An 18,615-nucleotide genomic window follows, 5' to 3' on the forward strand; every position below is an offset into this window, starting at 1 on the left:
CTTCAAGTCCATAATTGAGTGGTCAAAATTTAGAAATAAATTTATTCTACTTATTTATTAATGTAGAAAAATAATACAGAAGGGAGAAAGCAGAACTACATTTTCTGTTGGAAATTTTCTGAATTCTTCAAAAATGGCGAACCACAGAGAAGCTTTATTGTATAATATTTGAAAAACCAATACGGTCAATGTAAAAGGTATTCGTACAGCAATCCATTTAAAATAAATGGTTCCTGTACAAATTGTATAATATTTGAAAAACCAATACGGTCAATGTAAAAGGTATTCGTACAGCAATCCATTTAAAATAAATGGTTCCTGTACAAATACTTATTACGCTGACTGTATTCTTTTAATTCGTTGTTTTTATATATTTCTACATTAATAAATAATGTTGAGCTCTAAATCTTGCCCACTGCATATTACAATTAATTATAGACTCAGAGGGTTTAACAAGGGCGTTTTTTCTTTGTTTCGTCATATTTTACCAGAATTTCATGAGAAATTAACATCGAAAATTTCGAGTTCGTATCTTTGTGCAATATTTGATACAATCCTCCATATATATACATATATATACACAGTGTGGATTATTACAGAATAGTTTTCCAGTGTTTTCCAGTTTTCCATGCATTATAAACCAGGCATAAGGTAGGCGATATTGTCGAGCATTTGAGAGAGTGTTTCGTGTTTGGCTCCGTTGGTTTCTGGGATCTGTTGGGTGAGACAGATCAGGGGACCTAGAGCGCAGAGTAAAGAGTCCAGGAGAACCGACAGACTGCCCGAAACAGCTATCTGCCCGTCGTGTTCTTTCAATCGTTCGCCAATGATGGTCAAACTCTCGCCAAGAAGCTTTAAATGGGCAGCTACGTCTATAGGCTGTGTTCCAACAACTTTGTACATTCCTGTGCCTATCATGGGCTCGTTAACCAAGTCTTTCCCTGTTCGATTCGACGGTGGAGACACTGGTACGTTTCCTACAACGGACGGTAGGCCTAGCTGTATAGTCTTTTTCGAGGTAGCTGGTTTTTGCTCTTTCCCATTACCTGGAATTGAAGAAACAAAAGAATACCATAAAATGCTCTATTTTCGTCAGACTGTTTGTCAGGATGTGTCATTTTACAGCAATATTTTTAAGTGATGATAATAAAACAAACATTTTCGTGGAAGGTAAAAATTTGTATCTCCATTACAAACTATATTCATTGAGAAATACGATTTTCCATTTGAAATATACTTGAAGAACTTGTTGAAATTTGAGTGAATATCATTGCAAGATGAAAAAAGAGATTCATAATATATTTGTATGAATTAACTGATGTATTATGGGTAGTACTTTGAATTCAAAATTAAAATTTCCTAAGTTACTTGCAAGAAACTAATTTTTTGGAAATTTCTGGTACGTTACAAAACGAATGTCTGCAAGAGACGTATGAAATTTGAGTGAATATCGTTGCAAGATGAGAAAAGAGATTCATAATATATTTGTATGAATTATCTGATGTATTATGGGTAGTACTTTGAATTCAAAATTAAAATTTCCTGAGTTACTTGCGAGAAACTAATTTTTTGAAAATTTCTGGTACGTTAAAAAAAGGAATGTCTGCAAGAGAAATATGTATTTTAATTCACTAAAGAGAAGCTTTCTTGTATAATATTAAACTAAACAATAAGTCAGTGTAAAAGGTATTCGTACCCATTTAAAATAAATGGTTCCTGTACGAATACTTATTACGCTGACTGTATTTTGTGAATTATTTCCAAAAGACTGGTTTTCTGTATGATTTCACACCAGTTCCAATTAAAAATTGTATATCAAGCTTTATAATTCGAGAAGTGCTGGCCATACAAACTCGATTCACAATACTTTTTAACCGACTTCGAAAAGAAAGAGGTTACTCAATTCGACATCTATATTTTTTTTTTTGTAGATCATATCCCCTACAAATCTGTGTATTTCTAAAAATATTCTTGAAAGGAAGAGAAACATTTACCCACGTATACAGTGGGTGTAGAAAGTATTCGCACACTGATCAATTTCCAAAAAATGTAATTTTTGTAAAATTGTTTTATTAACTTATTTTTGATAAACAATGACATTCTACATATTCTCACAATCTCTAGAATAGATAGAGTACCAAAGAAAATAGCTATTTATGTAAGTTATGAAATTAACAAAAAAAAGAAACAATTAATCGATAGAAATATTGAAGGAATAAGTATTCGCACAACTGTTTAATTTTTAAAACTTCATTAAAAAAAAAAAATACATATATATATTACATTATAAGTATACACATAATACTTCCTTCGTAGGGATTTCCTTTTGATTTTATAATTATTGCAACTCTTCGAAGCATTAAATTAACTAAATTATTAGTTGTTCGAAGTGGGATCTTCTTCGATTCCTCTATTAGAGCCATTTTTAAAAGTAATTTACTAAAAATTTGATGTTTTCTAATTCCTACGGAGCAATAAACTCTACTCTAAATGGTTCGTCATAAGAATCATACAAATACTTATTGCTTCCATACTTTTACCCACTTTTCCCATTTTTTTGTCAATTTCACAAATTACATTAACTAATAAATGTTGTTTGTAATCATTGAATATAAAAAGAGAAGTTAAGAAACTACAATTTCACACAAAAGTTTTTTGAAAAATTGATTGGTGTAGGAATACATTCTACACCCACTGTATTCCAAATAGAAAATCGTATTTTTAAAATTGTTTCCTTGCACCAAAAATGTTTGTTTCACCTCCTGCTATCAGTTTCTCTAAAAAAATGTCACTCTAAAATGCCACAGCTTACTGTTCATGGGTTCTACCTCTAAAGATGCATGCATACAAAACAAATGAGGATGAAACATCTACTAGATAAACTTTAGCCATAAAAAAAAAATAGAAAACAATAATTTGCCCGATCAATGTTCGTCTAATACGCGTGCACGAGAAGCAAATTAGGATGAACGAGCTACCCACGTAACTTTAACGACGTACTCGTGAAAAATGATGAATACATGAGAACCAACAAACCCACCAATTTTGTTAATGAACTTTTTTCGCGAGGCTGGCGGCGGCATTTTCCAAACTGGCTCATCTTTACTCGGTGGTAAAGAGTGAGGCTTCGCTGCCAAGCGTTTCGCGCGTCTGCGCCAGTTATACTTTTCCAGATTCGGAACCGTAGCCCACAGTTCTCCTAAACGTTTAGAAATAGCTGCAAAATCTACAAAAATTTTTCACAAATATCATATTAGCACTGTTCGTTGGCTCCATTCGATCATAGAGAAACAATGAAAGTTTAAATACCCATGTAAGGACATTGCTCGAGTAACTCTTGCCTAATCTCTTTAGCCCACAACATGTAAGCGGTGAATCTTGTTTTCTAAAAAGAACATCATTGAATCGTATAATAACCTCCTTAGTAACTTTCATTTCGTACATACCCCTTTGTCTTTTCGCTGTGCCTTCATTCTACCAATTATTTTCCCATCTTTGATAATCAGTTTTTTTTTACATTTCTCAAGCATGTACAAACTGTTCGCTTGTGAAGGAGTTTCCTGACCAGGTGGTTCGAGCTTTCTGAATCCTGCCTCTCTGTCATCTATCATGAGAGGATCTATGTCATCGTCACTCACAGAATCCATACTGTATCTTTCATATTCGTTCAGTCCACTTGGATCGTCAGATTCAGATCCAGACGACTGGCCTTCGTTATCGGACAATGTCTCTGTTTTGATTCTTTGCTGTCCGGAACTGGAACTAGAATTTTTCCTCTGCCTCCCACCACTTCCATGTTGTATGGAATGGCTGGGTGACATATGCTGCGTCTCATATCTGTCCAACAGTTGTTGAGCTTGTAATTGCTGAACCTTCTGTAGTTTGTACTTCTTATCCGTAAAATCATCTGGTGATTCAAAGTCAACGAGTTTGGATGATTTCTTTCTGACACGGCCACTGCGGGAGATACCAGTGACCTCTAGATCTGAAAGATAAAGCGGACTGCACCTTGCCAAGAAAGAGAAAGGGACCAATATACATTTTCAGGGGCTAACTACCACTCTCACAGCAATCGGGGGAGTCAAGATAGATATATATGCAAACATAACAACGTATCGTGAACATCCAAACATAGTTTACTGCACTTAGTGTTTTCTTATGGATACATTAAACGTTTGGTAGAATAACATTCTTTTAGATTGAATGTTATGTTTAAGTGCGAGGAAAGTCTCTTGTATGCTTTGTAAGAAGATTGTATATAAATGTGGTATGTCTCAGAGGAAGATTTTATTGAGAAGAGTATCATGTGATATTGATTGAAACGCAAGCAATTCTTTCTGGGTGTTGATGTTTCTGTTTGCAATATAGTTGGTATACAATCGTATTCCCAAAAATTAGTTCAAGTTGATTTGTGTCTACTTTATGGGGAAAAGATAGATTTAATATTTAAGCAAATCGAGAAGTGCTTGGTGTTTTATTGCAATCTTAATTGTACTTTCCATATATAATTCAATATGAATGCAATGTGTAGGATTATAGTTTAAAGACAATTTATTCGAATAGGATTCTAATTTTGTTTTGATTTTCATTTCTTCTTTCTAGCTTCTTTCAGAATGAATGTTTAAACTAAATAAAAGTATTTAAGTTTCATATTATACATGTTCTTCAATTGCACTGTTATACCGTATTATATTAAATACTGTGATTGTCTATTTTTGATTTTATTAATTTAGAAATATCATGGAAATTGGAATTCTTTTTATGATGGTATCGGAAATAGGACTTTGGAACTTTTTTAAGAAGTTAATATAGCTTGTGACAAGTATCATTTAATTGACGTACTTGATTTTAGAGTGTTGAAGACTTCTCAGCTGAACAATGTAGAAAGAATTTGAATTTTCAAAATAAAATCAGGACTGTATAATGTATAAATAAGAATGTATAACGTATAATATTAAATAAAATCAAGAATGTATAATGTATAATGTTCGTTAGTATTTAATTTGAGAGCATTTAAGACTTCTCTATTTAACGATGGAGGAAAAATGTCAATTTTCAAAATAAAATCGGCAATATATAAATGTTTGTTAGTATTTAATTTGAGAGTATTGAAAATTTCTCTACTTAGCAACGGAGAAAGAATTTCAATTTTCAAAATAAAATCAGGAATGTATAAATGTTAGTACTTAATTCCGAATATGAGAGAGCAATACAAGAGCTACAAACTGGTATATATATAAAACTTTAATACTTCTATTTGCCTGTAACATTCACAACAAAAATTAGAAAACTATATGAACTTAATATTTGCTATATATATATATATAGAATTGTGATTTCGAAAATTAGTGAAAAGTGCCAGGGTTCATATGTATTTCATAACAAAGATTTCATTTAATCGCATCAGTGTATAATTTTGTTTGATTGAATTCGAAAAAGGAAAACATAACCTAGAAAATATTGTAGATGTTAGTTCCAGGGTTGACCGCGTCGAAGAAAAAGCGCTAGTAACGAAAACTCAGCTCGGACCAAAATATCGCCAAGTAAATCGACAAATTAACTACTGTACGCGGACAATCATGCAGAAAAACTGCAAGCGTACACGAGCAATACAAGCAACTGATCTACGATATATCTTTCCTTATTAAATAAATGCTGATCTCACCGTCACTCTTTTGACGTTTCGGTGTTACGAACATATCCATAGCGGCGCTCTGTTGCTCCGTGGCGAGCTTCTTGCGCCGTGGCGTCTTCTCGGATTTCGCGGGCTTACGAACGTTAGTTTGCATCGCGGCACAGCGAGCTTTTTTCGACCTTACAAAAAGTGCTCATCTGACGAAATTTCGTTTTTTTTCCCTTTTACGGGAGCTAAACTCCTTCGTTAAATCCGTGGAATCCTTCGTTTTATTCGTGTGACGTTTTTAAAAACAACTGCCATGGAGAAAACTGGAGGGCACTACTGCACATCTCGCACGCGCATCTCGGCGACGCGCGAAATTTCAAAATCTCTATGCTGTTCGATCATTTTATTTATAGAGAGTGTTCCAAAAATGTTGGAAGTCGTTGAAAAGGGTGGTTCAGGGGATGATTTGAAACAACTTTTTTCTTAGCGAAAATGTTGTCCGAAGCTTTGTTGAGGAGATATTAACGGAAAACCCCGACCAATCAGAGCGCGAGTACGCTGGTGGAGCGACCAATCATAGCGCGAGGCGGCCACGCTCCTCGACCAATTAGAGCCCATGGCGGGCGTGCTCCCCGACCAATCAGAGCGCGAGTATGCCAATGGAGCGGCCGCTGATTGGTCAGTGTTTTCTGTTAATATCTCCTCAACGAAGCCGCGGACAACATTTTAGCTAAGGAAAAAGTTGTTTCAAATCACCTTCCGAACCACCCCTTTCAAGATGTTACAACATATTTGGGACACCCTGTATAGAATTTCGTATAACGCGGCTTATGCATCTAATACAATACAAAATTTGGTTATAAATAAATTAGAACATTTGAAAAGACTGAATGTATTATTAAAAATTAATATTATTTAATCCATGTATATATAAAACTGTTTACAATCGAATAAATTGGCAAAACCACTACATCTATATTATTAGAAATTTATATTATTATATATATATATATATATATATATAATTATTACCATAATTATAAATTACAGCTTAAGCTAGGTTTACAATGTTTGACACGAAAGCTTATTATTTACATTGTTAGAATATTTATTTTAATAAAATAAAATAAAATCAAGAGTGTATAATGTATAATGTATAATGTAAAATAAAATCAAGAATGTATAATGTATAATGTAAAATAAAGCTTGTTATTTACATTGTTAGAATATTTATTCGAATAATTCAAGTACTAGAAAGTTAAATATCATCTTCCTGTTGCCAACCGTCTTCGTTGGACAAGAATCTTCGTTTGTGGGTAGTATTCATGTAGGGCCTCAGAGCCCATTCTGTGTCTGCAGCAGTCTCCGCATCTAACGTGCCCAATTTGATTTCGTACAGTTTCAACTGAAACCTTGGTCCGACTTCTGTTAATTCTATGTCTTTTCCATTGACCTTCTTGTACGTATGATGCCGAAACGATACGTAGTCGTCGTGATTCGCAAAAGTAATTATTCTCTTGCTGTCTTCCTTCGGTACAGGAAACAGGTACTTCAGAATGTTAGTGACTCGTGTACCCAACTTTGTTTTGAAATTGTGGAAAATTAAATGGGGATATTGCTCCGACATTGTTCCGATATTGGGTATGTCATGCCTCATAACAACATCTGACATTGTAAAGTACGCTGTGGGCCCATATGGCAGGTGACAAATGACCAGAGAGTCGGGTACACCCCTGTGCTCGTGCACGATTATGAAATCTGTAACGTCATTCGCCCGACAGGCATGTATGAGCTGCTTCATTTCATAGTTTCCTCGATTCATCCTTTGCGAATTGGGAAATATCAACCGCAGTTCCTTGACGAACATTTTCAACCTAGAACTTGGATCACGAGAGGTAGTGATCACAATTTTTGGATCTTCAACTCCTGCCCAACGATACTCATCGTCTTCGTGGGATCCTAAAGCTCCTCCAGTCTCTGTTCCCAAGGCCACAGCCAGTTCTGGACCTGCGTCTTCCCATTCCAGTCTCTTCTGTATTTGTAAAGCATCCTTTCTTAGATTTGGATGTATGGGAATATTTTCTTCCAGGCTACGCCTCAGTTTCTCTTTTTTCTCTTGTATGCTTTTCAATTTGTCTTGAACTGACTTTCTGTAGAGATACTCCCTACGAAGCCTTGCTTGTCTTCTTAGCATTTTTGACTATTAATATGTATTTCTGTTTCTATGATAATATTCTAGTTCTGTCTTGATCATTAAGACAGTGATGACAGATGAATTTTAGGTTATGATAAACAGACACGTGTTTTGAAGAAACAATGGGTGTATTACCATTGAGCTCTATCCTAGTAACTAGTAACTGGGTATCAGCAACTAGTAACTAGTTACTAGTTCTGAGTAACTAGTTATTAGTAACTAGGCACAAGTTATGAGTAACTAGTTATTAGTACCTAGTTATTAGTAACTAGGCACAAGTTATGAGTGACTAGTTATGAGTAACTAGTTATTAGTAACTAGTTATTAGTAACTAGCAACTAGTTCTTTCCCATGTGTAAGCCATAAAGAAGACACTGTTGCTTACTCCATGCATTACAAGTAGCAAGAATAAGAAATAGAGAACATTCTACGAGTAAAGAAAAAAAGAAAACCGCCAAAGTATATAAGAAATAGATAAATTTTTGTATAATTGAAACAAAGTCTTAATATGTGTTTATTATAATATTATCATAAGTCATTTTCTCAGTTTAATTAATTTTGAAAGGTAAAATTGGTTCGGGGGGTGATTTGAAACAACTTTTTCCTTAGCGAAAATGTTGTGTGAGGCCTCGTTAAGGAGATATTAAGGGAAAACGTCGACCAATCAAAGCGCGAGGCGGCCGCGTGCTCTGATTGGTCGACGTTTTCCCTTAATATCTCCTTAACGAAGCCTTGACATCATTTTCGCTAAGGAAAAAGTTGTTTCAAATCACCTCCCGAACCATCCATTTCAATGACTTCCAACATTTTTGGATCACCCTGTATAGTCCGAAGCAGAGATGGGCAAAACCCTAGGCTTCAAATAAATTTTAAGTTTGCCCATATGTTTGTCTCATTTCCTCTTTTCAACATTTTCCAAAGAAAGAAACTAGATAAAACATCGACAAACTTCAGATTAAATCAAAGCCTAGGGTTTTTTCCATCTCTGCGAAAAATGTTCAAGCTCATCCGCTCTATGAGCCCTCGCAGAGCGGCTTACTGAGCGGCTCACTGAGCGGTGCCTGTCTAAATAATCCAATCACTGTATGGTCGCAACCATATTGTATTTATTGCCTAAATGTATCTATCACGAAGTGGTATACAGTATAGAAAAAAAAAACATTAATAATACAAAAGTATAAACTACGTGTAATGGTAATGATGGCTGTTAAACAAAACACAAAACGATCCAAATGGGCTCTGGATTTTGCTCACAAGTAAATAACCATACTTTCAAATTTCCATTTTTTTTTTAATTACATCCACTCCCACTACTAGTTAGTATCATATCTTGTAATGTATTAAACAGTATGAATGTTTCTTAAATTTCTGTGCATCTTATGGTATTAGTTGCAGAAATTTAATGTAATAATAATTATTGTTGATTTTTGATGACAATGAAGAATTGAATTATGAAGGATACAGGTTATGATATATTATTTTCATTGGTATTGCAGTAGCATGTCTTTATTTACATTACAGTGAATAATTTTGACATCCATATACACTTAACAATTTTTATTTTGTTTTCATATAACATCTTGAACACGAAGATAAATAATGAGAAAATTCACTACATTTTACAATATCGCTTCGATCAAAGCAAGAATGCTATGCAGGCTTGTGAAAAAATTTGTGCTGTTTACAGCCAAATTCTCCATCAAACTTTGATGTCAAAGATGCATAATGCTGTGGTTGACCAATCACAGTACAATGCAATGAAATCGTGCAAATGCTTGAGAAATGCCACAAACTTTTTTGAATACCCAATATTCAACAAATGAAACTCTTCGTGTTCTATTTTCTGTAAAAAAATTGTAAAGTATTGAAATATTGAAGTTACTCACTGCAGTAAAAACCTATTTGAAAGTCAAATTTTATAGTATTATGTATATATTAATACTGTGTCAACAACTATTTATAACAGAATGATTCTCGTTATATATATAGTAGTAACACTATAACTGTTTTAATTATTATAATTATTATGAAACCCATAACATTGTCTGTCATAGAAACAAGCAGGACAAAAATGTGGACATCCCTTCTCCGCCAGGTTACACACCGGCAGTTGCTTTGTTTCATGCAGCCGATTCTATTAGAGAGACTGATTCCAATCACTTGATAATAAAAAAATCATGGGATCTAGCTTTAGGTCCTTTGAAACAAGTTCCGATGAATTTATTCATTATGTACATGGCGGGTAATTCTATAGCAATATTTCCTATTATGATGGTCAGTATGCTGATCATTAGGCCAGTGAAAGCATTATTTACTCTTCAACAAAGTAAGTATGAATGCGGACAAATATATGTGCTTATATAGGGTGTTCTAATCTAACGTGATATTAGATTTTCATATATACTATTAAATTCAAATACTGTTAAATACTATTAAATTCTACCTGTTAATATTATAGCTCATAGAACACCTTATATATGTAGACAAATTTTTTGATTAAATGAAAGTAAAAATTGTAACATACAGTCAGTGTAATAAGTATTCGTACAAGAAACATTTATTTTAAATTGATCGCTGTACAAATACTTCTTACACTGACTGTATATAGTAAGTTCATAGTTTAGTACTGTAGTTTTTTTTTTTATTGCTTATGAGAAAGTTTAAACTAGTGTTTTTCGAGCTTTATCCTTCTATAGATCTCCTTAAGCCTGAACGTTTGGACTAGCGTTGACCTTTAGATGTTATTGATTTGCTTCTCACTGTGATTTCTCTTTTTCTATTACAACTTAATAAAATTAAGGTCATTATTTTTGTCATATTTCAAGTTTTAATTTAATCGTAGTTGTCAGATATATAGTAGTCTCAGATATTTTATTAATCTGTATACAAAATCTGAAAAGCCTATCTTTCATGGTTTTTCAGATATATATATTTATTCAACTATTTAAAAAAATTAGAACTGTATTTATGTATTTAAAATTATTTAATTTATATGGTTTCACATCTTTCGATTGAAACTTTGTATATATTGTTTATTAAAAATCTAACAAACTTGTACAATTCTTTTTTGGGATTTATATATTTCTATTTAATAGTAAATTTGACATTTATATAAAGTTGTTTAGAACATTTGTCGAATTGTTTTTATAGCATTTAAAGTAATCGAAGGAACTCATGCATTTGGTCAAAAGTTTGTATACTTTCTTGGACAACTGGTAAACATCGCATTGGCATTGTACAAATGTCAGTCGATGGGATTACTACCAACGCATGCATCAGATTGGTTGGCATTCGTGGAACCTCAAGCACGATTGGAGTATTCCGGTGGTGGATTTATATATGTATGACGTAAGACAGAGTTAAATTGAAAATGTTACATACATACTTAAGGAAGATAACTGTTGTAAATTTAGGTATATGTTACTTTGCCCATAAATTATAAAAAGTTACGGTACACTACATGAAAATGTTTTATTAAATAAAATCAAAAGGACTATGCATTATAATTATGCGTTACATACTTATATAAATTGTACAATACATCTTATTTAAATGTATTCCGTAAACATAATATATATGTATATTTACATATATTTATATAGATATATGTGTCGTTAGATAAATTACTGCTAGTTATTACTTTTTTTTATATTCATCTGCAAATTGCTTTATCCGTTCGATTATTTTAGAAGGATCATCCACACGAGGTACCTGGAACAGAAAATTACTTTGTATACATAGTAGACGTTTCGTTACTTAGTTAATTCTTTATGTTACATTAAAAAATGACAAACGTTTTTGAACATACCTCATAATTTTGACTTATGTATATACCAGCATAGACTCCCACACCTAAGGTTATCTAATGAAAAAACAATATTTTTACTTTTTTTTTTATGCGTAGGAAACAGTAATAATAAAAATGTTTATTTAAACGTACCAGAAACTTGAACATTTTTCTCATTGACTATTATTCGTACAAATGTGTTTAGCTGGAAGTTCTTTATTTGTGGAAATCCTCGTGTCGCGTCAAAATTTAATCAAACTTCAAATCAAGTTAAAATTCCTAGACAAACACTCGTCCCACGTTCGACGTTGCATTTTACGCTGAAACAATCGCTCACGATTATTTCTGTATTTCCTGATGGCACATTAAGTTATTACTATAAGGATAAGAATTTTTAAAAAGTTAAAGATTTAAATTATTATTTTATCTTTTTCTTTATGAACTTACCACTTACTGTAATTACATTTTATCACAGCTTTGAAGCAACTGATAAAGATTTTGTCGATAAAAGCATCGTTTCTAATTTTATCGGACACATAATGTTGAAAATATTCTGTACGATTACAAACAATTACAAATATACTGAAATATACCTGTTCTGTTTGATACTATATCACCCTATGTCACTATTGGTTACTACGTAGGTAACTATGTATAGTACTATCCGTGCTGAGAACATAGAAATATGAAGATATACAGGGTGCCCTAAAAATGGCGGTGGTCCTTGAAAGGTGAGGTTCGGGGGATGATTTGAAACAACTTTTTCCTTTGCAAAACAGTTGTTCGGGGTTTCGTTAAGGAGATATTAAGGGAAAACGTCGACCAATCAGAGCGCGAGTATGCCAATGGAGCGCTCGCGGTAGCGTAGGCTACGCGCTCCACCGGCATACTCGCGCTCTGATTGGTCGCGGGGTTCGGGCTACCGCGTGCGGCAGAGCAAATCAGCGCGGCCGCCTAGGCTCCACCGGCATACTCGCGCTCTGATTGGTCGACGTTTTCCCTTAATATCTCCATAACGAAACCCCGGACATTTTCACTAAGGAAAAAGTTGTTTTAAATCATCCCCCGAATCACCCCTTTCAAGGACCTCCAACAGTTTTGGAACATCCTGTATACCTATAGACTGCTAATGGCCGCCATTTTGCATTCCAAGACCGGTGGCGACGCCATGTCCCAAAAGCGGCCAAGCTAAGAACTAATAACCACTCATAAGATATAAAGTACTAGAACTGAAACAATGGTTCGTTATTCTTTTATAGAATTGTGTAAAAACACAAGATATAAAGCAAAAGAAGCAACTGATTCGAAATGTGTATCATTATAATATGTAAGTTGTACATTTATTTTAACCTAACCTCGAAAACTAGTTTATCTTGCACTTATTACCCAATTTCATGGGTTTTCTGCCTTGCATTCATATTTAATTTGTATATATTATTATTTTTAATCAACATGATAAACTGCCTTTAATTATTAACCATTTAACTGTACCATCAAGTAAAGATAAACATTTATATTTTTCAAGTTCCCAAGCAGTACTCAACTTTGAGAGCAATGGGTGCAAGCTTTGATCACTTCGAATGGCCAGAAGGTGCTTTAAGTTTGCGAAAAATGGTATCGAATCTTGACAATATCTTCTAAAAGAATTAAGAAGAGCTTTACGGAACTTTTTGAAGAAGATGTTGAAGATGTGAAAACTATTGAAGATATTCCTATCGAATTTATTGATTCAACAGCACACCATGGTATATGACACAGGGTTTGTTGAAATGCACACTGTAAAGAAACTTACCTGCTGCGCATGCATCAAACTCTTGAACAGAACTCTTCAATAGAAGCATATTCAATTTTGATTCGTACAAAAATCCTTGGTGGTTTGAGATATCCAAGAAAAGATACTTATTCGACTATAACTGTTACAGAAGAAATGTTTAACATTTATAGAATTGAAAACAAATTAAAAACAAGAAATGTTTTTCAAAAATTACCATTTCTGTCATGAGAAATTTAAATATTGAAAGTTTATTTCAAAATTTGAATGCCCACATTAAAGACAAGGATTTGTTAAACAACATAAATACGAAATGCTTAAAACAATTATTGAATTGTTCTTAAAAGTAAAATTATATTATATGGGCAAAAAAAACACAAGAGAATCTCATTTAGAATACATATGACAACACTTAACGAAAACAGTATCACTTAGAGGACAATAATAAAGTATTATTTATAATATTTTATAATAAAGTCTTATTTATAATATTTTAAATAATATTTAATAATCATTCTGTTATCCTCTTCTATTTTCAGGTATATTTTATTACAGAATATATAAATTTACATAAATTATTATAATATATTTCATTGGGAAACAATTTTCCTTGTCGAATCAGTTTAAAGCAATTTAAATTTTTCGTATTGGATAATGGGACATGGATAATGGTCGTTGATTTTATTTCATGTATATATTTAAAAACTTGGTTGAGTTAATAAGTACACAACACACTTAGCATGTTCCTAATTCTTTTAGCTTCCTAACGGTATTTAATGAACATATAATATAATTCATTCTTAACCATATGTTTTCCATAAGTATCCAAGATTAAGAACTGCTAATAGTAATAGTGATTAATCTTTAAAATTTACTGAAAAATTATTTAAAAATTAACTATCTTCCTTTCATAGATTGTAAATTTTATATCGCAATGGAAAAATGTTGACAGACTTTAAAACGTTTATTTTGTTTCATTCATAATGCTGTTATCGCTTAAGTAGGTATACATTTACGTACCGGAAATAATTGTGAGAGAAAGCAGGACAGAGATCTAACAATACGAGTTTAAGCGTACAGGATGTGTCGTTTATTGTACTCGCCGCAAATGTCTCCGTTACTTTTGCTGATAAAGGAAAGCTGAAGAAGGAAAACTTGTTTGATGCAAAGAAAGAAACATTGTACAGTTACTACTAGAGTATTACACTTTTTCATGATGTATATTATATTTTTAACAGAAAAAATTATAGTAAAGAAGCAAAGAGTAATATTGATAGAAAAATATTTACATGAATGATATCAATAGTGAGGTAATAATTAAATATATGATTTCAAATAGAGTCGTATTCTAGTAATTTAATTAATTTCATTATGTTGTTTCTATTTACATAAATATATTTACAGAAAATGTAGGTTTTGATTAAAAAAAAACGTAATCGATTTTATAATTTTTAGAAAGCATTACCTGTCAGAAAGATTATTTAACCACTACTATAATTTATCTATAATTTGGTACTATAATTATAAACTTAAATAGTTCTCCAATTTTAGTGATTTTGTATATATCGTTCTTGCTCTGTATTATTACAGTGCATTTACATGATATAAACACTTAAATAATTATAATGAATTTATCTATTCGACAAACTAAATGTTGTTTCCACTATCTTCAAATATTTCTAGTGTATTTTATAGGTTTTTAGAAGATGAACAATTGAAGTTATTAAAAGTTAATTTAGGAGCAATATTATCATGTATCGTTGATAGTAAAATCCTTCCTCAGATAAAACTAGGTATATTTTATAAATTTTGATGTATGAAATAGACATCTGAAATTAGAATTTGTCTATCGCAATCAGTTTTTTCCAGAAATTTGTTTTTCTAGAAATATTGCATATTTCATCGAAAGCAGTCGTTTTCGTTTTGTATCTGTTGTTGGACGATGCCGCAACAGAATAAATTTATTATTTCCTGTCGTGGCTACCATGAGTGACTGGTCATTGTATTCAACAGAACACGATCTACATTTATGTATATTGAAAAGTATACAATGCTACTAATTAAAAAGAAACCGATGGTGACTTTCAAATTCAACACCCTTGTATAAAAAAAAGAAAGAAAGAAATTAAATTAAGTCTAAATTTGTGTGTCCTCCTAAACGTGCTAATTTTAGTTTAAAAAATATAATTTTCTTGTATTTTATGTAATATAGTAAAGATGTTTCAAATACAAAAATAGAAAGTATTTTATAGGGAACAAAGCAAATTGCTTGATTCGACTAATACTTTTTTATTAACCGATTTCGAAAAGGAGGAGATTACTGAATTCGACACGTATATATATATATTTTTTTATTGAGATTTCGTTTGTTGAAGTAGTTTCATATCGAGATTAAGCAGGTAATAGTGTAATGTTACTTTCCTGTTTTATGTGCTATTGCGCGCAAGGTAGTTTATTTCAAATTGAACAAAAAAAAAAAGAGGAACAAATTTAGCCAATCCTATCCAATAATTGACAGCGGTTATATACTGGGTGTAGAAATTAATTCTGTAGTTTTATTAAACATTCAATTATTTATATTATATGTAGAAATTGTTATTGTACCTTCATATTCAATCGTTTCTAACTCTAGTTTAGATAGAAATATTTATTCGTCGTTGTGTTATTATACACGGTGTCTCAAAAATGTCGGAGGTGATGTCGGAAAGAGAAATATAATTTTCTTGGATTTTAATTTTCGAAATTCCAAAAATATTGAAAGTCCTTGAAAGAAAAGGTTACTTTCAGCTTTCGTCCGGTAGGAAGAGAAATATAATTTTCTTGGATTTTAATTTTCGAAATTCCAAAAATATTGAAAGTCATTTCTGGGACACCCTGTATAAAGTCAATTCCATAAATACTGATAGGAAGACATGTGTTTAAATTAAATAATAGGTTTGATATACTGGAATAATATTTTTTATAAATATATACATGTATACAATATACAGGGTGTCTTAAAAGTGTTGGAGGTCCTAGAAACGAGTGGTTCGAGTATTTGCGATTGTTCAACATTGAATCGATAACATAGGTACCAATTATTTAATTATCTACAATTCTACAGGGTGTTCGAAAAAAGGTTGGAGGTCCATGAAAGGGGAAATTTGGGAGGTGATTTGAAACAACTTTTTCCTTTGCGAAAATGTCGTGCGAGGCTCCGTTACGGAGATATTAACAGAAAACCCCGGACCAATCAGAGCGCGAACGTGCCGGCGGTGCACCCGCGGTAGGCGTAGACTGCGTGCTAGGCGGCCGCCCTCCGCCGGCATACGCGCTCTGATTGGTCCGGGGTTTTTCGTTAATATCTCCGTCACGGAGCCTCGGACAACATTTTCGCTAAGGAAAAAGTTGTTTCAAATCACCTCCACTATGTATATACAGGGTGTTCTAAAAACGTTGTAACACCTTGAAAGAGATGGTTCGGGAGGTGATTTGAAACAACTTTTTCCTTAGCGAAAATGTTGTTTGAAATCACCTCCCGGGCTTTTCTGTTAAAGGACCCATTTCAAGGACCTCTAACATTTTGTTGGAGTATGTGGGACACCTTGTATATTGAACTGCCAACTTTCTAGATTCTCGACCTAGTCTCCATTAGAATGATTACAACGTATATATATCTATATATATAGAAAGATTGGAAGCCATACATTGTTGCTAATTATTATTATTCAAACGGATTACAAGTCTGCTTAATAATCACAATAATTATAAAGAATGACAATAAGAATAATGTCCGTCAGGTTGGGGACATAGAAGGTTTGTACTTGTACCAAAATTACGAATATTTATAAATTAACAAATTATTTACTCTTAATATTCTTCATACTTAATAAATTAAGTATATACGTTTGAACTAAAGTCATAGATGGACCGCGAATATTTATGCGTTTATCACAAATGTAATTAAAAGAAAATATACGATATGTTTGGAAAATGCAAATGCACAAATATATAAAATATTCACGTTACAACATTCAAAAGACAAAGCATACTTTAATTAACGTTATTATTTTTCATCTATCCATAAAAAAATATTAATTCCCCGAAACATCAACAGTATAGTTACAAATAATTCATTACAGAAGCCCAGAATTAATAATTCTACACCTAAACGTACTGTTAACTTCACTACATACTACTACATATACAAATTATAATTTTACTACATTCCGTTATTCTATAATTCTCTCCTAAACAACTCTCCAATCCTTTTCAACCGACTTCTAAAAAGGAGAAAAACAACATTTTTGGGACACCCTGTATAATTAAATATTTTATCGTGTGTCCCAAAATGACATTTAAATATTAACAAATTTTGTTAGCAAAGTTATCATTAAATTTCGACTGTACAATTTCAACTTTTAATTCCCTTATCCCTTCAACTTAACGATCAAGAATATCTTTCATTCCTAGAATAATGAATAAATGTAAAGCAAGGTTACAGAGTTACCATTCGATCCTTGATTTTCGATGAACAGCGAAGCAAACGTTTTCTTTCACGACATTTAATTAATATAGTAATAATATATTATACATATATTTTTTTTCTAATTTTCAAAGGACTCGTCCCAAATCGTTTCAAAGTAACCAACCCACGTTTCACCGACTTTGTTCCATGCAACACGTTCACGGATTTATTTTCAACTTTCTTCCGGCAGGAAGATCGACAGAAAGGAAAAAAATCGAGTTCGAGATGAGTGGAAAAAAAAAAAGAAGGTGGCTGCTCGCGGTACCGGTATCTGCACAGCAGGTTGCGAAACGATGGAGGGAGATCGGCCTGGACGCGATATCCGCCTAGCATGCTTGGTACTGGCAGGTATTCCGATTTAGTACGCGGGCTAACTGACATCGTTTCGTGGCCGGTGTACATTCACGCGAGGGATTCCTTTTCTTCCCCCTCCCTTCAACCAACTTCCACTCGTTCACGTGGAGTTTTCTTCGCTCGGCAAGTTTTTGTTCCGACGCGGACGAAGACTATCCGGCGATCGCAATTTCACTCCGGGAGAGCCGCGCATAAGTCATCGTAAGTCATCGTTGGTAATTTAGCAGTGAGCGACAGTTGACGAAAAAATTGTATACAGTGTCCAGTGAGCGGGAGTTTATCGACAATTTATAGACAGTTTATCGACGTCCCAACGGTTTATCGACAATTTTTCGACGGTTTATCGGCGTCCCGACGATTTATCGACAGTTTATCGACG

At 32.9% G+C, this 18,615-nt stretch overlaps 4 protein-coding genes and 3 long non-coding RNA genes across 10 annotated transcripts in view; 3 read left to right on the forward strand and 4 right to left on the reverse strand.

Moving 5' to 3' along the window:
- Positions 1–247: 247 nt before the first annotated feature.
- Positions 248–5,967, reverse strand: LOC128897040 (HMG box-containing protein 4). Of its 2 annotated transcripts, none has more exons than XM_054160683.1 (5): positions 5,666–5,967; positions 3,447–3,985; positions 3,310–3,385; positions 3,041–3,226; positions 248–1,046 (listed from the first exon to the last, which is right to left on the reverse strand). In XM_054160683.1, exons 1-5 carry the CDS (start codon positions 5,787–5,789, stop codon positions 634–636), a joined length of 1,338 nt encoding a protein of 445 aa, XP_054016658.1. In that variant the 5' UTR covers positions 5,790–5,967; the 3' UTR covers positions 248–633. The 2 variants fall into 2 exon arrangements, with proteins under 2 accessions (XP_054016658.1, XP_054016659.1); XM_054160684.1 differs by having other exon boundaries at positions 3,447–3,979; positions 5,666–5,966.
- Positions 5,968–6,795: 828 nt separating this feature from the next.
- LOC128896987 (U3 small nucleolar ribonucleoprotein protein IMP4) lies at positions 6,796–7,959 on the reverse strand. Its single transcript, XM_054160603.1, has one exon. It carries the CDS (start codon positions 7,815–7,817, stop codon positions 6,882–6,884), a length of 936 nt encoding a protein of 311 aa, XP_054016578.1. The 5' UTR covers positions 7,818–7,959; the 3' UTR covers positions 6,796–6,881.
- Positions 7,960–8,885: 926 nt separating this feature from the next.
- LOC128896824 (ER membrane protein complex subunit 4) lies at positions 8,886–11,323 on the forward strand. The gene is made up of 3 exons (XM_054160342.1): positions 8,886–9,073; positions 9,872–10,143; positions 10,968–11,323. The coding sequence occupies exons 1-3, from the start codon at positions 9,009–9,011 to the stop codon at positions 11,162–11,164; spliced, it is 534 nt and encodes a 177-aa protein (XP_054016317.1). The 5' UTR covers positions 8,886–9,008; the 3' UTR covers positions 11,165–11,323.
- Positions 11,324–11,619: 296 nt separating this feature from the next.
- LOC128896831 (uncharacterized) lies at positions 11,620–12,191 on the reverse strand. The gene is made up of 3 exons (XR_008462115.1): positions 12,052–12,191; positions 11,758–11,958; positions 11,620–11,679 (listed from the first exon to the last, which is right to left on the reverse strand). It is a non-coding gene; the product is annotated as an uncharacterized LOC128896831 (long non-coding RNA).
- A 542-nt stretch (positions 12,192–12,733) lies between these two features.
- On the forward strand, positions 12,734–17,642 carry LOC128896833 (uncharacterized). Of its 2 annotated transcripts, XR_008462119.1 has the most exons (3): positions 12,746–12,931; positions 13,130–13,914; positions 14,380–17,642. It is a non-coding gene; the product is annotated as an uncharacterized LOC128896833 (long non-coding RNA). The 2 variants fall into 2 exon arrangements; XR_008462118.1 differs by lacking the exon at positions 14,380–17,642 and having other exon boundaries at positions 12,734–12,931; positions 13,130–13,851.
- The window catches only part of LOC128896846 (uncharacterized), a 12,050-nt gene continuing 6,714 nt past the window's right edge, over positions 13,280–18,615 (reverse strand). The window contains exon 3 of the long non-coding RNA XR_008462152.1: positions 13,280–14,515. This is a non-coding gene — a long non-coding RNA (uncharacterized LOC128896846). The remainder of the gene's footprint in view (positions 14,516–18,615) is intronic.
- LOC128896797 (long-chain fatty acid transport protein 4-like) overlaps positions 18,161–18,615 on the forward strand; it is a 47,999-nt gene continuing 47,544 nt past the window's right edge. Inside the window, exon 1 of one of the 2 annotated variants that reach the window (XM_054160274.1) lies at positions 18,161–18,230. In XM_054160274.1, coding sequence (XP_054016249.1) covers positions 18,176–18,230 — 55 coding nt within the window. In that variant the 5' untranslated portion in view covers positions 18,161–18,175. Of the gene's footprint in view, positions 18,231–18,296; positions 18,438–18,615 lie in introns of those variants that run through there. The other variant, XM_054160275.1, reaches the window with a different exon arrangement.

Source organism: Hylaeus anthracinus, unplaced genomic scaffold (genome assembly GCF_026225885.1).
Source record: "Hylaeus anthracinus isolate JK02 unplaced genomic scaffold, UHH_iyHylAnth1.0_haploid 11978, whole genome shotgun sequence".
In the NCBI taxonomy this organism is placed as follows: Eukaryota; Metazoa; Arthropoda; class Insecta; order Hymenoptera; family Colletidae; genus Hylaeus; species Hylaeus anthracinus.

What these genes read in the sequence shown, in the direction of transcription:
- LOC128897040 (XM_054160683.1), bottom strand. Translation starts at nt 5,789, where the DNA reads ATGCAAACTAACGTTCGTAAGCCCGCGAAATCCGAGAAGACGCCACGG. An exon ending in GAAACGTCAAAAGAGTGACG is followed by an intron (nt 3,986 to 5,665) that starts GTGAGATCAGCA and finishes TTTATCTTTCAG; the next exon opens with ATCTAGAGGTCACTGGTATC. An exon ending in CACAGCGAAAAGACAAAGGG is followed by an intron (nt 3,386 to 3,446) that starts GTATGTACGAAA and finishes TGTTCTTTTTAG; the next exon opens with AAAACAAGATTCACCGCTTA.
- LOC128896987 (XM_054160603.1), bottom strand. Translation starts at nt 7,817, where the DNA reads ATGCTAAGAAGACAAGCAAGGCTTCGTAGGGAGTATCTCTACAGAAAG.
- LOC128896824 (XM_054160342.1), top strand. Translation starts at nt 9,009, where the DNA reads ATGGTAATGATGGCTGTTAAACAAAACACAAAACGATCCAAATGGGCT. An exon ending in GCTCTGGATTTTGCTCACAA is followed by an intron (nt 9,074 to 9,871) that starts GTAAATAACCAT and finishes TGTCTGTCATAG; the next exon opens with AAACAAGCAGGACAAAAATG. An exon ending in ATTATTTACTCTTCAACAAA is followed by an intron (nt 10,144 to 10,967) that starts GTAAGTATGAAT and finishes TTGTTTTTATAG; the next exon opens with CATTTAAAGTAATCGAAGGA.